This window comes from Notolepis coatsorum (assembly GCF_963971535.1).
Source record: "Notolepis coatsorum genome assembly, chromosome: 6".
NCBI classification, from domain to species: Eukaryota; Metazoa; Chordata; class Actinopteri; order Aulopiformes; family Paralepididae; genus Notolepis; species Notolepis coatsorum.
Window position 1 is genome coordinate 152,399,508 of NC_140170.1, and position 18,808 is coordinate 152,418,315.

Sequence of the window (18,808 nt, forward strand, 5' to 3'; positions counted from 1 at the left end):
CTGTGTTAAGCTTGGACACAGAAACTTCAGTATTATTAGGTTTCAAGAATTATTCAACAGCTAAATAACTAAAGAGGAAGACACGCGTGTACCGCCAGCATGATCCAGTCAGACTGAATGAAAAATGCCCCATCGTCGTTTCACTACCCTATAAGCACCAATCATATAACTCCAAACAGTAATAACAATAATGTCATACACAACACCAAAATAGGTATTAGAGACATACAAATTAATCTAATACCATTTTACAGGTAGTTCAAAGACTAAAATCGGACATACTGCAGATTTAAACCATCTTGATGGAATTCCTATCACATTGTTCTGTTGTCTGTCATTTTTACATGATTGAGAGAAAATGAAAGAGGATAGACAGAACCAATGGTAAGAGAGGGGAGGGGCTGAGGTGACAGCCAGTCAGCTATGAAGGACATCACTGGGTCAGTTATTATTAGTCATCAGTTTTCAGAGGCTGTCACATGGAACCAAAATCTCATTATGATTAGACATTTATTTTTTTGGAAGCGCCGTCCAAATACAACCCAGACAAAGAACACTTTATATTACAGTACATGAATACACAATGAACAGCACACACAATGTTTTTTCTCTCTTTCTCTCTCTTGGGACACAAATATACCCATGTGCACGCACACACACATACACACACACACACACACACACACACACACACACACACACACACACACACACACACACACACACACACACACACACATGCGTGCATGCATGCACACACGCACACCAACTCACACACAGATACAGTACATGCTGATGTTTAAAATGTAATTTGGCTTGGATCAGCATCAAGCAATTTGGGAGTTCCATGCTGTAATTGCAGAGGCAGATTCTGGTGACCTCTGCAGAAGGTAGCAATTCCACAACGTTCCTTGGCGGTGGGGGATGTGGACAGATGGATTAATGACATTAATGGCCCCGCAGGCATGTCTCTTAAAATGCACAGAGGCTCATCCTGAGTTTATTAATCCCTCTGTGACGAGCGATAAGCACCGAGAGTCATTAGCACAATGTGGGCAGAGCTGATCAGATACTATAGGGGGAGATGTGTACCTTACTACTCAAGTCATTAAGCCATATCATGTCTTATTCATACCAAGTGCCCCTACCCTCCAATGTCATTTACCATAAGAGTAACACAGATCAATACATTGGTTGTACGCCTCCGACGATGGCCTCTGTTTGTGTCTCTCCCCTCTGTTTTTTTTCACAATAAGTTTGTTTCAAAGTGTAAGAACTTTCTAAAAATGACACCAAAGGGTATTGTATTGTAGGCCACTGAATTATTGATTCAGCCTCGGTCAGATTGCATTCGGGCCAATAATGACCGGATTAATTAACACTCTCAAGGACTCTTTCTTCTTGAAACAGATTCACATAGACAGGCCATTTGCTCTTTTCCTCCCTGACTGTTAAACTGCCTTTATAGATAATTGATAATCGTATAGGGGGCTGAACCCTGCAGAGAAGAGTAGATTATCCAGTAATTACCACTCACTTTCACCCTCTTTGCCATCTACTACTCTCATGCTCATCCCACTGCGTCCAGAATCATAGCCAATCAGGATACCTTCACAATGAACCAACTAATTCTCCTTGAGCACTGCTATTTGTGAAGAGCTCTCAAATTATACCTGTGAGACCGCCACACTTTTTTTTACTACAGTATATCAAGGCTGCAGGTTAACACATTAAAAAGTAAATGCTGCCTCCTAGTGGTTCAGTCTATTGCTGGCCATGTTCTGTCCTGTGATTGGTCGAGTAGGGTCCAGCTGCAGCGCCGGAGAATCCTCTCAAGGGGCAAGTATATATATCTATGCCTGTGGCAGCCACACCCATAGCCACGAACCTGCGCTGTTTTAAGTGAGCGTGTGTTATTGGATTGATTGATTGATTGATTGATTGATTGATTGATTGATTGATTGATTGAACATTTTATTAATGTCCGCCTTGTTTCGAACTGGTTATGCTTAGGCCCTCTTTCAAAGTCGGTTATGCTTAGACTTAGAGTTTATCTTTAGAGCAGGGCGATAGACCACCAGCCCTGATTCCAAACTCTAAGCATAACCGACTTCGAAAGAGGGCGACTTCGAAAGAGGGTGTTAACAGAATCCGGCTATAGGGCGACAATAATGTGGTCAAGAGGCATGGTTTCCAGTCTTTAGCCGTTTAACTGGCTTGGTTTGTTTATTCACATGGTGGGAGCATTAACACATGAGTCCTCTCTTACTGAGAGACTGGGGGGGAGAGAAAGAAGGGGGAGGAGACACAGATACTTATACTTGTCACCTGGTAGTACTCCAGAGTGTCTCCGCCTAGAACGCCCTCCAGTGGATACAGATGTATGCAGTTAGACAGTTACTAACAATCCCACACAGAGCATCTACCTTCAACAGAGGGCCTACGCATAACCAGTTCGAAACAAGGCGGACATTAATAAAAATGTTCAATCAATCAATCAATCAATTAATCAATCAATCCAATAACACACGGTCACTTTAAAAAAACGGCGCAGGTTCGTGGCTGCCACAGGCTTGCCCAGTGAGAGGATTCTCCGGCGCTGCAGCTGGACCCTATTGGAGTGGTCCGGTCGCGTGTAGCTTATTCCCAGCAGAAGAGTGCGTCGCGTGCTCCTGCGTGCTTCCGCGTGCTTCCGCGTTTTCCCTGATTGGCTGCGACGCCCATGTGACCGCGGCAGCGCGAGAGGACCGCAGGATCCACAGCACGGCGGCATACCAGTTGAGCTAAGTGTCGAATGAAAAACATCGGGGATTACGGCTACATAACGCCCCGAGCTCACTGCTAACGAATGAATTTCACGCGCGGCTCCCTCGCGGGATCGTGCGCCTGGTCAGGCACACTGGACCTACGACTTGAGCGCGCGGAAGCGCACCGAGGAAGGCACATTTACATTGGGACAGCTGTAAATGCCTAGTCTATATGCGAAGTCAGTCATTTTAGAATGATGATCAGTGTGTGACTGTACTCGAAAGAGCAGCGTGGAGCCCCAGCAGCATCAAGAGCTCTCTCTCTCTCCCTCTCTCTCTCCCCCCTCTCTCTCTCTCTCTCTCTCCCTCTCTCTCCCCCCCTCTCGCTCTATCTCCCCCCCTCTTCCCCACCCCCCTCTCTATCTGTCTCTGTCGGGACAGACAGGCAACCAGATATAGACAGATAGACAAACAAACAAACAAACAAACAAACAAACAAACAAACAGACAGACAGCCAGACAGGCAACCAGATATGACAGATAGACAAACAAACAGACAGACAGGGCGGGGTACTAACTATAGTAATATTGTTTATTTGCATTGGGAAAGATAGACACATTAGCTGGCTGAACAACATCTATTGAAAGATAGAGAGAAAACGAGAGAGAAAGAGAGAAAGAAAGAGCTGTACTGTATTGTATACCCATTCTGCAATCTGTTAATAAAATATACACTGATATAAGCCTACTGGTTGCTGTTCAATCATAATAATAATAATCATAATTAGCTGTCAGGAAACAAATAAAACGTTTGTCATTATAGGTGACAAGGTGGATTGACTTAATGACTGCTATATCCTGCTATTATTATTATTATTATTATTATTATTATTATTATTATTATTATTATTATTATTATTATTATTATTATTATTATTATTATTATTATGCAACATTGTAATAGTTATAGGTATAAACAAACATACAGACACGGGGGGGGGCGTTTATTTGCAGATACAGACACAGCTGGTTGAACAACATCTATATCTGTGGTAATAATGCAGATATTCAATTGTATTTCTGTGACAATGCGCCGCTCGCGAGCAGCTCATAGATATATATAGTGTGCCCATAGATATATATAGAACTATAGTGTTCTATAGATATCTATGAGTGTGCCTACTATCGTCCGTTAACATGGGAGCGGAAGTGAAGAGGCAGCCGCCCGTCCGTCCGTGTTCATTCGTCAGCAGTGAGCCCGGGGCGTAATGCCGCAAGCTCTGCCGCTCCGCTCCGCGGCAGAGCTCCGCTCTGCGGCTGCCGCGCTGCCGCGGGGCTTGTCGCAGCCAATCATGGAAAACGCGGAAGCACTCGGCAGCACTCTTCCGCTGGGAATAAAGAATAGGTGTCCGGCCAGTGCTTTGCAATGCATTGTTGATAAGTGACAGAAACATGGCGGACCCGGAGGAGCCGTAAGTAGCTAACTACCTGCTGAAGAAACAAGCAGGACGGAAGATGCTTTCAAATCCCATTAACCCACGATAGCAGAGCACGAATTAAGCTTCTCTTCTTTTCTCTTTTTAGGGAGCAGAAAAGAAGGAGAGTAGTGGAGCTGACTCAAAAGTTAGTGATGAATTGCTAGAACTGGCGGTTACTAGCTAAGTGCAGGACGATTAACTAGCTACATTGCAGATATGCTTCAGTAAACTAGCCAGCCAGCATGTCTGACTAGCTAACATGTCGACAGTGGCTATTGTTTTGATAAAGTACCTCTAGTAGTAGTTACACAACAGTGTTAAAACAACCCTGTCGTTAACGTTAGCTAGCCGCCTAGCTTTGATTGAACTGTCAAGAGCGAGTGCTGACACTTTTGATAGAAACGCCCACTTGTCAGCTACATGTAGCATGCTGCATCTACTTATAGCAGTTAGCTAGTGTCGGTTAGTGAATCAGTCTCAAATGTTTGCTGTCACCCTGTTTAACACATGACTGAATAAATAATTTGTCACTGCTGCATATTGCATGGTTTGTAGTGTAATTCACATAGCAGACATGCAGTTAATAAAAAAAAAAATGCTTGCATGGTTTGAATTTAGGTTGATTTGAGGTTTTATTTAATTAAAGATTTAAGGATATTTAGATTTTATGTGATATTTTGTTAATGTTAACAATACTTTGAATGTACATGCGATGAGTGATGATGAACATGTTTAGTGTACATATTATGTGTGTCGTCTCCAGGATGGTGTTGGAGGGAGACAGTGGGGATTGGGAAGGACGATGGAACCACATCAAAAGGTTTCTGGAGAGATCCGGCCCCTTCACACATCCTGCCTTTGAAGCTAGCATAGAGGTAACGTTCAAAATAGTCCAACGTGACCTCTTCTAGTCTTTCACTGACCTCTTCTAGTCTTTTGCCAATTACCTCTATATTAATAATGATGAATATGATAATTTTCTCTTTCACTTTGTCTCACAGTCTTTGCCGTTTATGTTAGAAACCTGCAAAATCCTGGTCATTGGTGCCGGTGGCCTCGGATGTGAGCTCCTCAAAAATCTGGTATGAACAGAATGTTCTAAAGTTGTATTATGATGCTGATGTTTATTTGAATCAGTGTTTGCCTGTTGTTCAAACTTTCCTCAATTAAACTGCAACTTTTGTTTCCTCGTTATCAACATTGACCATCATGCCAGTATCAATGAATTTAGGAGTAATGTTTGATTAGATTAGAATAGATTCAAATGTATTGTCATTATACAGCACAACGCTGCTGTCGGGACAAAACCTCATAACTCCATTTTTTTATTTATTTTTTTATTATATAAATCAACTCCGTAGATCATCCTCCATATGTGTGTGGGTTTTACAAAGTTTAAACAATGGAAAAGCATTAAACCGATCATCTGTCTAAACCTCCTAACTTTATTCACCCTCAAATCTGTGTTAGTTTTTTTCATCTGCTGAAAAGTTGGGTTTTTGGAGTTATGAGGTTTTGTCCCGACAGCAGCGACAAGTACAGTACAATGAAAAGTTTGGCATCCAACCAGAGTGTAAATGCAATAGTAATATACAATGTACTGGTGATTAAACTGGGTATACAATATATCAATTAGTACTATATGGGTACTACTGAGTTATATGGGTAGACTATAGTATGAGGTAGATGGTTCAAATTATTATGATTACAGTGTAGGGCAATTGTAGACAGTGAAACCAGTATATTTGAGTATAGGCAACAGAGTTCAGAGTTCATACAATATGGGAATGGGATCTAAGTGTGACTTGAGTAACACACAAACCTGCCTAAAATCTTCTCAAATTGCACTATTTTCCCCATCAAACTTCTAGAAGTTGTTGTAAGTTTTTTCCTGCAACACTGAAGTAAAATTATAGTCTCTAAAAATGTCAAAAATAGTCTCTAAAATTGTTATCTACCTACCCCAGTTGTAAAAAAAAAAAAAAAAAATCCAAACTTCAAATAATTTGAATCAAGTCAAATCCTAGGTAACCGTATATTGTGCGTGTGAACGTGCGGAATAATAATAATAACAGTTAGTTAAATAGTTTTTTATTTTATTTTATCGAAATGTGGCACCGACGGATCTCGCGTGAATCGGTACTCGGTAGTACTGACGTGATTCGGTCGGTACCCTTAAAAGTACCTAATTCGGTACCCATCCCTAGTATCCATTCACTCTTGATATCTTATGTTTAAACAAGCCCAGTGTTCACACGCTGAAAGGGGAATTATCTCATGTTGTAATCCTCCTACTGGTAATACCCAATCTAATGTAACAATCAATAATGTTTTTCATTCATTGCAGCTCCAAAATGATGACAGGGACTATAATAATTCATTTAATTCCAGTCAAAAAAAGAAAATGATCTACAAAGGTTGACTCGCATGATATTGTTCATGATTCATCTTCATGTGATTATTTTTCTGAAAATCATTTTAACTCCTTTATTTCAGCCAACATTATGACCAAAATCTTTTCTACTCTACTCTAAATATAAGAAGTCTTCCCAAAAACTGACCATTTCTATCACTATCTCTCATCACTGAACCATGTATTCTCAATTATTGCACTAACTGAAACATGGCTTACAGAGGAAATTACCTTGCTATTTGAAATCACAGACTATACCGCCACACATAGGTGTAGAGGAGGCAGAGGTTGTGGAGTTTCTCTCTGTTCAAAAGGGTCTTGAATTCAAACCGAGATCTGACCTTAAAGTGAAGCTTCATGACTGCAATTGTGAATCTGTTTTTCTAGATGTTCAATCTATTGCTCTGAATGACAAAAAAATAATGATCAACAAGTTCAAAGTAGGTCTATTAGATATGTTGGAACAAGTTGATAAGGAGATTAAAATGTGTTATTTACTAGGTGATTTTAATATCAACCTTCTAAATGAGGAAATAAAACACCACATAGATGACCTCTCAAACATACTGTCCTCCAATTACTTTTATCCTTTAATGAGCAAGCCTACAAGAATAACTCGTACATCTTCTACACTAATAGATAATATTTTTACAAATGCATTCCTTCATGTTGTAAAATCCGGCATTCTTTATACTGATATCTGCCTGTTTTTCAACTTTCTATTCTCCATGATAAGTAAATTATGTCTAAACCAAAGATGTCTTCATTTAGAAGGTTCAATGATATAAATATTAACAACTTCAGAGAGATGTTGGCAGAATTGTCCTGGGAAACAGTGTATGAGGCACAAAATGCAAATACAGCTTATAATAATTTTTATACCAAGTTCTATTTAGTTTTTGTCCAATGTTGTCCTCTTATAACTAACAAACGTTGCAAACTTGAACAAACCATGGTTCACCATTGAACTTAGGAAATCTGCTTAATTATATAAAGAATATCTACAAAGTCCTACTCCCTTAAAGTATGCTTCATACAAGACACACAGGAATAAACATAACCATCTTCTTAGAAATGCCAAATGTGATTATTATAGTGACCAATTTATTAGCTCTACAAACAACATTAAATCGACATGGGACACCCTGAAAACATTACTCAATATGAGACACTCCTCTTCTCCATCCCCAGCTGAATTTCAGGATGGTACGGATAAGATAAGTCATCCCAAATTGTGAATAGTTTTAACAACTTCTTCGTGAATGTGGGAACATGTCTTGCAAAACATATAGGCAATGCTCTTTGTTCTCCCACTGATTTTATAAGTAAAGAGTATGCTTCTCTAAATGCTTAAGACCTCAGAAGTACTTGATTCCAGCCTCTTTGATCAAAAAGGTTGCATCTTCAATCATTGATCCTTTATCATACATTTGTTCCATGTCCCTTGAATCAGGCACTAGCCCTCAAGCCTTCAAAGTTGCCAAGGTTATTCCGCTGTTTAAAGCTGATGACCCCCCCCCCTGTATTCTCAAACTATTGTCCTATATAGATACTACCTTGTTTTTAAAAGATTCTTGAAAAGCTGGTATATAGTAGAATCATGAAACATCTAGATGACAACACTATCTTGTTCGAACATCAGTACGGCTTTAGAAAAAAAGATACTCTACATTATGGCTCTTTTCCACCTTTAGAGAAGAAATTACCACTGCACTGGAGAAAAATTAATATACCTTAGGCATTTTCTTAGATTTATCAAAGGCTTTCGACACAGTGAATCATGACATTTTATTATCAAAAATGTCATGTTGGGGGCTTAAAAAACAGGTTATACAATGGGTTGAGAATTACTTAAACAACAGAGAGCAATTTGTAGTTTTCAATGGTAATCGATCACAGCTGGCTATACTAAAATGTGGTGTTCCACAAGGGTCCATTCTAGGACCCTTATTGTTTTTGATTTATGTGAATGATCTTTCAAATGCATCCAGTTTATTGTCACCTATATTATTAGCTGATGACACAAATATCTTTGTCACTGACAAGAATTTTGATTCCCTTATTGATAAAGCAAATTCTGGACTCAGTTAAACAAGTTATCACTCAATGTCAAAAGATCTAACTTCATTATTTTTAGAAATAAGAACAAAAACATTTCAGACAATACCAAGATTTGTATCAATAACAATGAACTTGCACAAGTTTAATCTGTGAAGTTCTTAGGTGTCAATATTGATGAGAAACTCTGCTTTAAAGGAAAACTCCAACATTTTGGCAAATTAGCTTATTTAACATCTTCCCTGGAGTTAGACAAGAAGATACATTTTTTGTCTCTGTGCGTGCATTTAGCTTTGGGAACAGTCGCTCCGTTAGCGTAGCTTAGCTTCATCACTGGAAGTGGGGGAGGACAATAGCCTGACGTTCCCTTACAGTGTATACAGTCACCAAATACACTCCAAATACAACTCCAAAACGTTCATGTAAACATGTTGTGACCTGTGTATTTACCACGTGGAGAAATAAAATAAAGGTCAGTGATTTCTACGTGAAGCCGTGTTTGTGGACATTCTCATTCATTCAAAGGATCCGAACCGATTGAAGTTTATGGATACCATGACTTAAAATCCTCTTACCTTGACGATTAAAAGCCTCCCCAATTTAGAAAACAGTAATCCAATGGCTGGTATTGATAATATAATACTAACTACTGCACGTAGCTAACCGGTTTAGGTTCGTGTTAACGTTAGATAATGTACAAAATAAATGGCTTCACGTAGAAATCACTGACTGCGCGCAGAGACGAGTGCTTAGGCAAAAAATTGTTCCGAGTATATTTGCTTAGAAAACGTAATTGTCTAATTCAATTATTTTTTATTTCTTCACGTGGTAAATACACAGGTCACAACATGTTTACATGAACGTGAACTAATTTCCCAAAATGTTGGAGTTTTCCTTTAAGAATCATTGTGAAATTGTTTGCAAGAAGGTTTCAAAATCATTGGGCATTATAAAAAGGGTTAAAAACCTTTTTTATAAGCACATTACTAACTTTGTAACTAACTAACACTTTAAATACATTTAAAAGCAAGCTTAAAAAAGAACTACAGATCCTGTAGCCTGTAGTATCCATGTGTATTTGTGAGTAGTCTTTTTTTCCAACATTATATTTGTTGTATAATGCTGTATTGTATGTATCTGTGTGTATGAGAGAGGGATATGCGCATGTGTGTTTGTGCATAATGTGTGTGTGGGGGGGGGGGGGGCGGGGGGTTTCTGTGTAGTTATCCTATATAGGTTTAAGAGGGGAGGTCGCTTATAAGCCCTTGGGCTTTTTGACCTTTCCTGCACATTTTTAACTGTTCATCTCAAGTTCAAGTTCAAGTTCAAGTTCAAGTTCTTTAATAGTTGTCATACAGAAGTACAGAATACTTTCATACAAAATGCTTCTTACTGTTACGCTCCAGAGACTGTGCTAGACAAGATAGTATCAAATAACATAATAACATAATATAGCATGAATTTAGAAGAAGAAAATGAGGTCACAGTTGTTCGGTATAGACATATGTACAATGTTCTGAGTTACCATATAATATACAATACACAATACTATGCAGTGTACTAATGTACAGTACTATCTAGTGCAAAGCAGAAATGGGATGAGGTACAATTTTAGGTACAATTTACAGTAAGGTGTACGAGTTGTAGTGCAATCCTTCATCCATAAATATAAAGTGTGGGGAGTGGGTGCTACAGTGTGTTTGTTTAAAGTGGGTGTGTGCTATAAAGTGTGTGTAGTGGGTGCTGCAGTGTGTTTGTTTAAAGTGAGTGTGTGCGTGTGGATGTGTGTGCTATGTGTGTTTGGTGGTTGTTGTTGTGTAGTGTTCATTCATTGTTCGTTTAGCAGCCTGATGGCCTGGGGATAGAAGCTACTTCTGAGTCTTTCTGTGCTCGCCTTGAGACTCCTGTATCGCTTGCCTGACGGCAGCAGTTCAAAGAGGCAGTTGTTCGGGTGGCTCGAGTCCTTAATAATTCTCTTAGCCTTCCCCTTGCAACGCTTGTAGTAAATGTTCTGGAGGGTGGGGAGCCCCCCTCCAATTGTGCGTTCGGCTGAACGTGTCACTCTTTGTAGTCTGCTTTGGTCTTTTGCAGTGCTATTCCCAAACCAGGAGGTGATGTTGCCGGTCAAGATGCTCTCTATTGTACATGAGTAGAAGTTCTTAAGGATCTTCTGGCTGACTTGGAACTTCCTTAGGCGCCTGAGGAAGTAGAGGCGTTGTCGTGCCTTCTTCACCACACTGTTAATGTGTATGGTCCATGTCAAGTCCTCGGATATGTAGGCTCCGAGGTACTTGAAGCTGTTGACTCTCTCAACCGGTGCCCCGTCGATGCTGAGGGGGCTGTAGTCCTTGACCCCCGACCTCCTGAAGTCCACAATCATCTCCTTTGTTTTGCTGACGTTCAGGGAGAGGCTGTTTTCCTGGCACCATCCCGCCAGGACCTTGACCTCTTCCAGGTAGGCCCTCTCGTCGTTGGCAGAGATCAGGCCCACCACCACTGTGTCGTCAGCAAATTTGACGATTGTATTGCTACTCCGCTGAGCCACACAGTCGTGTGTGTACAGGGAGTAGAGGAGGGGACTCAGAACACAGCCCTGGGGGGCCCCTATGTTGAGGGTGATGGATGAGGAGGTGCAGTTGCCTGCTCTCACCACCTGGGGTCTGCCAGTCAGGAAGTCCAAGACCCACTGGCAGAGGTCATAGCCCAAGCCCAGGTCCCTGAGCTTGGCTATGAGTATGGAGGGGACTATGGTATTGAATGCCGAGCTGTAGTCGATGAATAGCATTCTCACATAGTTCCCCTGCCTCTTGTCCAGGTGTGATGCTGCTGTGTGCAGCACATGGGATATGGCGTCCTCCGTGGACCTGTTGGGGCGGTATGCAAATTGCAGGGGGTCCATGTTGATGGGGAGGGAGGAGCAGATGTAGCCCTTTACTAGCTTCTCAAAGCACTTCATGGCTATGGAGGTGAGAGCTACAGGGCGGTAGTCGTTGAGGCAAGCAGGCTTGGATTTTTTGGGTACAGGGATAATAGTGGACTTCTTCAGGCAGGTGGGGATGACAGCCTGTTCTAAGGACAGGTTAAATATGTCAGTGAATACTGGGGCCAGTTGGTCGGCACAGACTTTTAGGACGCGGCCGGGGATGCCGTCCGGACCTGCTGCCTTCCTGATATTCACTTTTTTAAAGGTCCGCCTCACCTCATGCTCTGTTACCCTGAACACTGCGCCTCCATCAGCAGCCGACCCCCCCCCCCCATTGCCGAGGCTTGTGAGCTGGTGTTGTTATTACCAGCATCAAACCTCGCATAGAAGGTATTGAGGTCGTTTGCTAAGGAGATGTCACTGTTCAGTTTGAGGGAGGCGCCTTTGTAGTCTGTCATCGTTTTGAGCCCCTGCCACATAGCTCTAGAGTCAGCTTGTTCAAACTGGAGTTCAATTTTATCCCTGTAGCGCCGTTTGGCCTCTGACACTGTCCTCCTTACGTTGTGTCGCGCCACCTTGTGGTCATTCATGTTGCCTGCCACTAGGCCGTCATTGTATGCTTTGGTGCGCTCTCTCAGAGCTTCACGGACGGATTTGTCTACCCAGGGTTTTTGATTTGGGTAAACTTTCATTTTGGTAGTGGGGATTGTTTCTTTCACCCTAGTACAGACATAGTCCAGCACTGTCTCCGTGTAGGCATTAATGTTATCTGTGTCGCGGAACACAATCCAGTCTGTGTTGTGAAACACTGACCGGATCGTATCCTCTGACGTCACATCCCATTTCTGCACCTCTCGCGAGACTACGGGAGTACTTTTAATTCTTTGTCTGTACTTTGGTGTAAGGAAAATGGATGCGTGATCTGACTTGCCAAAGCCACTATCAGAATGAGCCTTGTAGCCACCTTTAAATTGCGTGTAACAGTGATCTAGGATGTTACCGCCTCTGGTGTTGCAAGTCACATGCTGGTAGAAATCAGGCAATACCTTTCTCAGATTGGCGCTATTGAAATCTCCCAGTACTAAAATGGCGGCGTTAACGTTCGTCGCTTGTATACTATTTACCTCGTCGTGGAGTCTGGAGAGCGCGGCGTTGTTGTTGGCTTGCGGTGGAATATACACTCCGACCAGGACGATCGCCGTTAACTCCCTCGGGAGGAAGAAAGGACGACACTTGATGGTTATATATTCCAGTTCTGGGGAGCAGTGGTTGGATAATTCCTTCACATTCGTTGGATCACTCCAATTTTTGTTAAACATGAAGGCAATACCTCCACCACGTTGTTTACCGGACTCTGATTGTGTCCGATCCTTCCTATGGATAAAGAAGTGATCCGCTGGTTGAATCGCGTGATCTGGAACCTCCGGTGTTAGCCATGTTTCGGTGAAGCAAAGGACATTGCAGTCCCTAACTTCCATTCTTCTATTCCAGAATGTATGTTTGTAAGTGCAAATAACAATAAACAAATAAACATAAAGGCCACTTAGTGATCTATCAACAAATGGGTAACCCTACTACCAAAACAAACACAAATATACGCGGCTGCAACCACGTGCCTGCATTCACACACACACACACGCGCTGTGTACACACGCTTGTCCTCCATGTGACATTCTAGCCTTCTAGGGGCAAAAACTGTGGCCTCTAGCGGGTGGCGACACTTTTGTGGACCAACCAACAGAACAAGGTATAGAGCTGCTGGTCACAGCTGATAAGAAATAAGAATGAAGACATGTTTTGTAGTTGATGGACTGGATACAAGGACTTATTTTATTTTGGACCAGTGGTTCTCAAACTTTTTTATACCACGTCCCCATTTTATTTAGGATTTTTTATGGCGTCCCCACACTTAAATCGCGTAATTTCAATGTGGAAATAAGGAATATCAAAATATAAGCAGGCGTTGTTGAAGTTGATCATGCATATTTATTAGAACATTTTATTATAGCACTTATCAATGAAATTAATTAATATTATCAACAAAAGCAACGGAATTGTTTCTGTATACACATTTATAAAACGACTCAAGGCATATTTAGCCAAAATATGTTGCCAGAACACAAAAAAATAAAAGAAAATGCGTTCACATGCACTAAAAATAAATAAATAAATAAACAAATAAAAAACTAGACTTGACTCTTTCAGCGCCGTGGGCCTAGCCCATCTTTGTTCCTACTGTGCCACCGCTCTAAGAGATAGGGATGCGTGGCGGTGTCTGCAGGGCTATATCTATATTCTATATTATAGCTATGGATACAATACTATGGCTCATTTGACATGAACTATCCATCGTTCAATATGTGAAAAAGAATGAATCTTTTCATGTATACGTTTGCGTGTTATACCGTGGTTGTTACAAAGGGTCAGATTAAACCGAATATATATATTTATTGCTTGAGATCCCATGTATAACATTTGTATATCGTTTGATATCCCTTGTATATTCTTTGTACATATACACGGAATATCCCTTTACCTAGGTACAAGCCAGACCATAATATTCGTTCTCCTATTGGACAGCGACCCCCTAGGCGCCACGGCCATACCCCCAATGTCTAGTTCAAAGTCACCGCTAAGACATGTCTCAACATGCCCAGATTTGCGCAGTAATACGAGACAGAACTGAGGTTGGCACTAGATTATTCACCTTACGTATAAATACGTTGCAGGTGGATACAGCAGTTAGTTACCCTCAAACGAGTTAACCCAACAAGTTGAAGCCTTCATCACGAGTCAACGACCAAGTGAAGTGAGCAACCTTGCGTCTAAATAGAGCACTTAGAACCGCGTGCGAATAGGATAGTAAAAGTGTCAGAGCTTAGTGAAATAACGTCAAGTTCGACCTAGTTAAATGTGAAGTACCGTGCACAGGAGAATCTACACCGGTGAATGCAGAGCCTTTTCCGGCTGGATTATTATTGCTTTGGTACCGTGGCTGCTGGAGCAGAGAACCGTCTACCCCGCTGCTGTGTGGGATTTACCCGTGAGGAGCATCACTCGAGCCCGTCTCTAGGAAGAGGCTGGCTGGCTTTTATCCATGCTGTCCCGCATACTTGGATTATAGCTGCTGCTTTTTGTCTGCCGATCAAGGGGAGTATATGTACCGCCTCCCGTAGCTGGAGCTTATTGATTCCTCGTTGATCCAGACTTTTGCTCCCGAACATTCCTCTCCCCTGCTGGCTTACAACCGGAGGGAACCCCCCCCCCCCTAGTATCTCCAGCTGACCTAGGAGTGTACCTTATATAATTCTTATGCTACAGGTGGTATTAATTATCCCCTTCGTAATATGCTCATGGACTTACGCTCTTGACCTATTCATGCACATTCTTCGCCTTACAAGCGCAACTCTAATTCTTAATAAATGTAAGATAATCTTGGTGCTCTTCTAATAAATATTACAAACAGTACTTTCTTGTTAAGCCGTGTTATTGTGTGGGTGTTCATCACATATACAGGTGTACTGTATGGCCAGTAGTAATGTACATAACGCAGTAGTGGTTTAATGATACCATACTTATTCAATACAGTCAGGGAATTGTACCCCTCAGTTACAATTGGTCCTTCGAGCCGGAGGGTAATTAGCGTAATATTAATATAATATTAATATTGACATTGCCAGCGGTGAACACTCCACAAACTGTTCTCCCGAGCTAGAACGCCCGCAGCGCAGACGTCAGCCACCTCCCTATCTAGAGGCATACGCTGTCAGTCTAATACCTAGCTTTATAAAGAAGTTAAATGCGGATAAAATAACTAAAGCGGATAGTCAAAGCATGTCAAATCCTACCGACCAGACGACCCTGCCAGTAGAGACCCCAGTGGGTTCTAACGAAACTGACCAAGCCCACGGGGGGGACCAGGAGGGACATGACATGACTATACCCCCAGACAACGTCAACGAGACGGTCCCCGGAGAGCTCCAGGATAAAGAAAGCGCTCCAGGGACAGAACCCGACCCACTACCAGAAGAGAAGCGCGCCCAGGAGACTGACCTCGAGGCGCGCCCAGAGAACAGATCTCCAACGAGCACTGCCAGAAGCCGATCACCTCCGGCAGTGTCTTCCCCCAGCGAAGCGGACAAGATGCTGGCGCAGGCATTCATCGCCACCCTGGCAGCCTCCACAGAACGCGATCGACTTCAAGCGCAACAACTAAGTGAGCGCGAACATTCTACCAGGGAAAGAGAACGCTTCCAGGCTCAACAGACGAGCGAGCGCGAACACGCTGCAATCGAGCGCGAGCACTTCCAGGCGCAACAAAGGAGTGAAGACGACCGCATAAGACTGGAGACCAGACGCCTTCAGACGGAAGAGAACATTGAAAGAAGCCGCGCCGATGCACAGCACGCCGCCGCCAATGCACAGCACGCCGCCGCCAATGCACAGCGCGACGCCGCAAATGCACAGCTCCACGCCGCCCATGCCAGCGCCAATGCACAGCGCGACGCCGCCAATGCCCACCGCGAAGCAGAGCGCGACGCCACCCATGCCCAGCGCGAGGCAGAGCGCGACCGGCTGCAGGCGAAGATGATGGAACAATTGATTGCCATGGCGACACCCCCTCTCTCCGCACGTAGCTCCCGGAGATCATCACGACAAGGGTCTAGGACACATTCCCCTACCCGACCAAGCGACCCGGGACCCCGCCAACAGGAGGATCCTGTCCACGTCTCCGAACCCCCTCCCCGGCCGGTCCATACGAGACCCAGCAACCGGGAAGAACCGGCCTACGTCGCCGAGAGACTGACTAGAAGACTCCAGGACCTGGCAGAGGAAGAGGAGGAGGAAGAGGAGGAATGTCAAGCTGACCAGCAGCAACGTACTCTGGACCAGGAGGCCCAGTACAGCCCCGACCAGCCGCAACGTACTCTGGACCAGGAGGCCCAGTACAGCCCAGACGTCAGCCCCGAGTCACTGCGCTACAAACCCCCGACTCAACTCACGGGTGAGTTTGACGCACCGTCAGCACCGAGGAACAGCACCTGGGTACCCGGCCCCCGGTACCCACCAAGTACCAGCCCACGACGACACGTACGGGGAGACTCGCCCAGGAGGCCTCTCCCCCAACGCTCACCGATGTGCCAGCCATCCATGGCATCGTACCTTGGCACACCGACGTTCCCGGATTTTACACGCGAGGACAGAGCACAGTACACGGAGCTACGGATGTGCTTAGAGACTATGATGTCCGACGTCCCAGATGAGACGTACAAATATGCTATCCTCCTCAAGCACCTGAAGGTGCCCAGAGCGCATAATATAGCGCTGGCATATTCCAACTCAAGTACCCCATACAACTCGGCTCTAGTAGCCCTCGACCAACGTTATGGACGCATATGGGACTACGTGATACAGGAAATAAGAGATATCGACCGCCTCCCCCCAGCCAGAGACAACAGAGCATTGGATGACCTCTCTATCAAGGTACAGTCCCTGGTAGGGATGCTGGGGTCCCAAAAGGAAAAGGGGATATACGAACTGTACGCTAACTCTAATGTAGAAAGGATATTAGAGAAGCTCCCTCCCGCCCGACAAGAGCGTTTTCGGCGGCAGAGAGACCACCGCGACCCCAACGGCCCAGAGGCATCCCTCCTAGACTTATCTGATTTCCTCGCCAGGGAGGTCAGCAGCCTACGACTGGACACGTTCGTGTGGAGTGGACCAAGCCCAAGAGATGGACCTCGGGGATCAAATGAGAACCGCCGGTCGGTGACCGTTATGCACCAAGCCGAATCAGTACCGCAGCACAAGAACCACAACACCCCCTCGACGAAAGAGGAGTGGAAGATTGAATGCCAGTACTGTGAAGGGGAACATCGGCTGTATCAATGTGACAAGTTCAAGAAGCTGACCACGGACGAGGTGAGTCAGTGGATCAAAGACCACCGCCGCTGCTTCCGCTGCGCGCGCAGCCATATGGCAGCTGAGTGCCGCTTGAAGAAGAAGTGCAGCAGGTGCGGCGGCGCCCACCTGGAGGTCCTGCATGACATCAACAGGCGTCCGCCAGGACAACAAAGTGGGCCCGTCACGGTAATGTACCAGGCCGAGGCGGTGGCACCAGTAGCGAAGATCCACCAGACCGCCCCCTGGTGTCCCGACTGCTACAGCAGACACTGGGAGTCACGGTGCTACTCGGACGACCGCGAGTCGGCACCACTCCAGAAGATCCAAGGCAACCGACCAACAGGAGTGCTCCACATTGACCAGCATAGCGGGACCCCCCCGAGTGCTCATCAAAGTGGTCAGAGTGCTCCTGAGCTACGAGGACATGGTCCTGGACACTTACGCCGTCCTAGACGATGGGTCTGAAAAGACTCCTCCTCGCTTCCGCCGCAGCCCAGTTGGGCCTGCGGGGTGCCAAAGGAACAATGACCATACGTACCATCAGAAGAGACCAGAAGACCATAAAGGGTAAAAATGTCTCCTTCAAGATAGCAGCGGTGGACCAGCCCGAGAAGCAGTATAGTATTACCAACGTCTTCACCAGCCACGACATAGGCCTGTCACAGTACACCTACCCCATCCCACAGCTGATGGCGAAGTATGTGCACCTACGTCAACTACCTATACCGCTTATCGACGGCGCCACACCGACCCTGCTCATCGGCTCCGACCACGCGGACCTCATTCTCCCAATTGAGGCGGCCCACATCGGACCCAAAGGATGCCCAGTCGCGGTTCAGACCCGACTGGGGTGGACGCTCCAGGGCCCCCTCTACGGACTTGACAGTCCACCCACGCCTACACGCTGCCTGCACACAAAGGTGAGCGACACCGGCCACTCTCTCGTACAGCCCGTTGAGAGGCTATTGACACTAGGCGAGAGGCCTGTGAGAGAACCGTGGGCACAAGAGGGAGTTCCGAACTCCACCCCCCTCAGCTGCGCTCCAGACGTAGCTGACCTCGAACCCAGCACCCCAAGCGACTCCTTGATGGGGCGGCCGGAACCGGCCCCTCCTCAGACGGGGTACAGACCAAACAAGAGGAACAGACGGAGGATGTGGAGGCGCAGCCAAGCACAGATCAAAGCAGTCTCAGGCCCGCTTCCTCCTAACCCCCCTACCATCCCTTCCAGCCCGTCAGAAGCGGGTCAAGGACGGGGACAACTTAAAAGTGGACACAGCCGTCG

The 18,808-nt window shown here is 44.7% G+C and overlaps 1 protein-coding gene across 2 annotated transcripts in view; it reads left to right on the forward strand.

The window, feature by feature from the left end:
• Positions 1–4,250: 4,250 nt before the first annotated feature.
• The window catches only part of LOC311230156 (NEDD8-activating enzyme E1 catalytic subunit), a 37,312-nt gene continuing 22,754 nt past the window's right edge, over positions 4,251–18,808 (forward strand). The window contains exons 1-3 of one of the 2 annotated variants that reach the window (XM_084316343.1): positions 4,251–4,370; positions 4,989–5,100; positions 5,227–5,307. In XM_084316343.1, the coding sequence (XP_084172469.1) occupies positions 4,990–5,100; positions 5,227–5,307 (192 nt within the window). In that variant the 5' untranslated portion in view covers positions 4,251–4,370; position 4,989. Of the gene's footprint in view, positions 4,371–4,988; positions 5,101–5,226; positions 5,308–18,808 lie in introns of those variants that run through there. The other variant, XM_084316344.1, reaches the window with a different exon arrangement.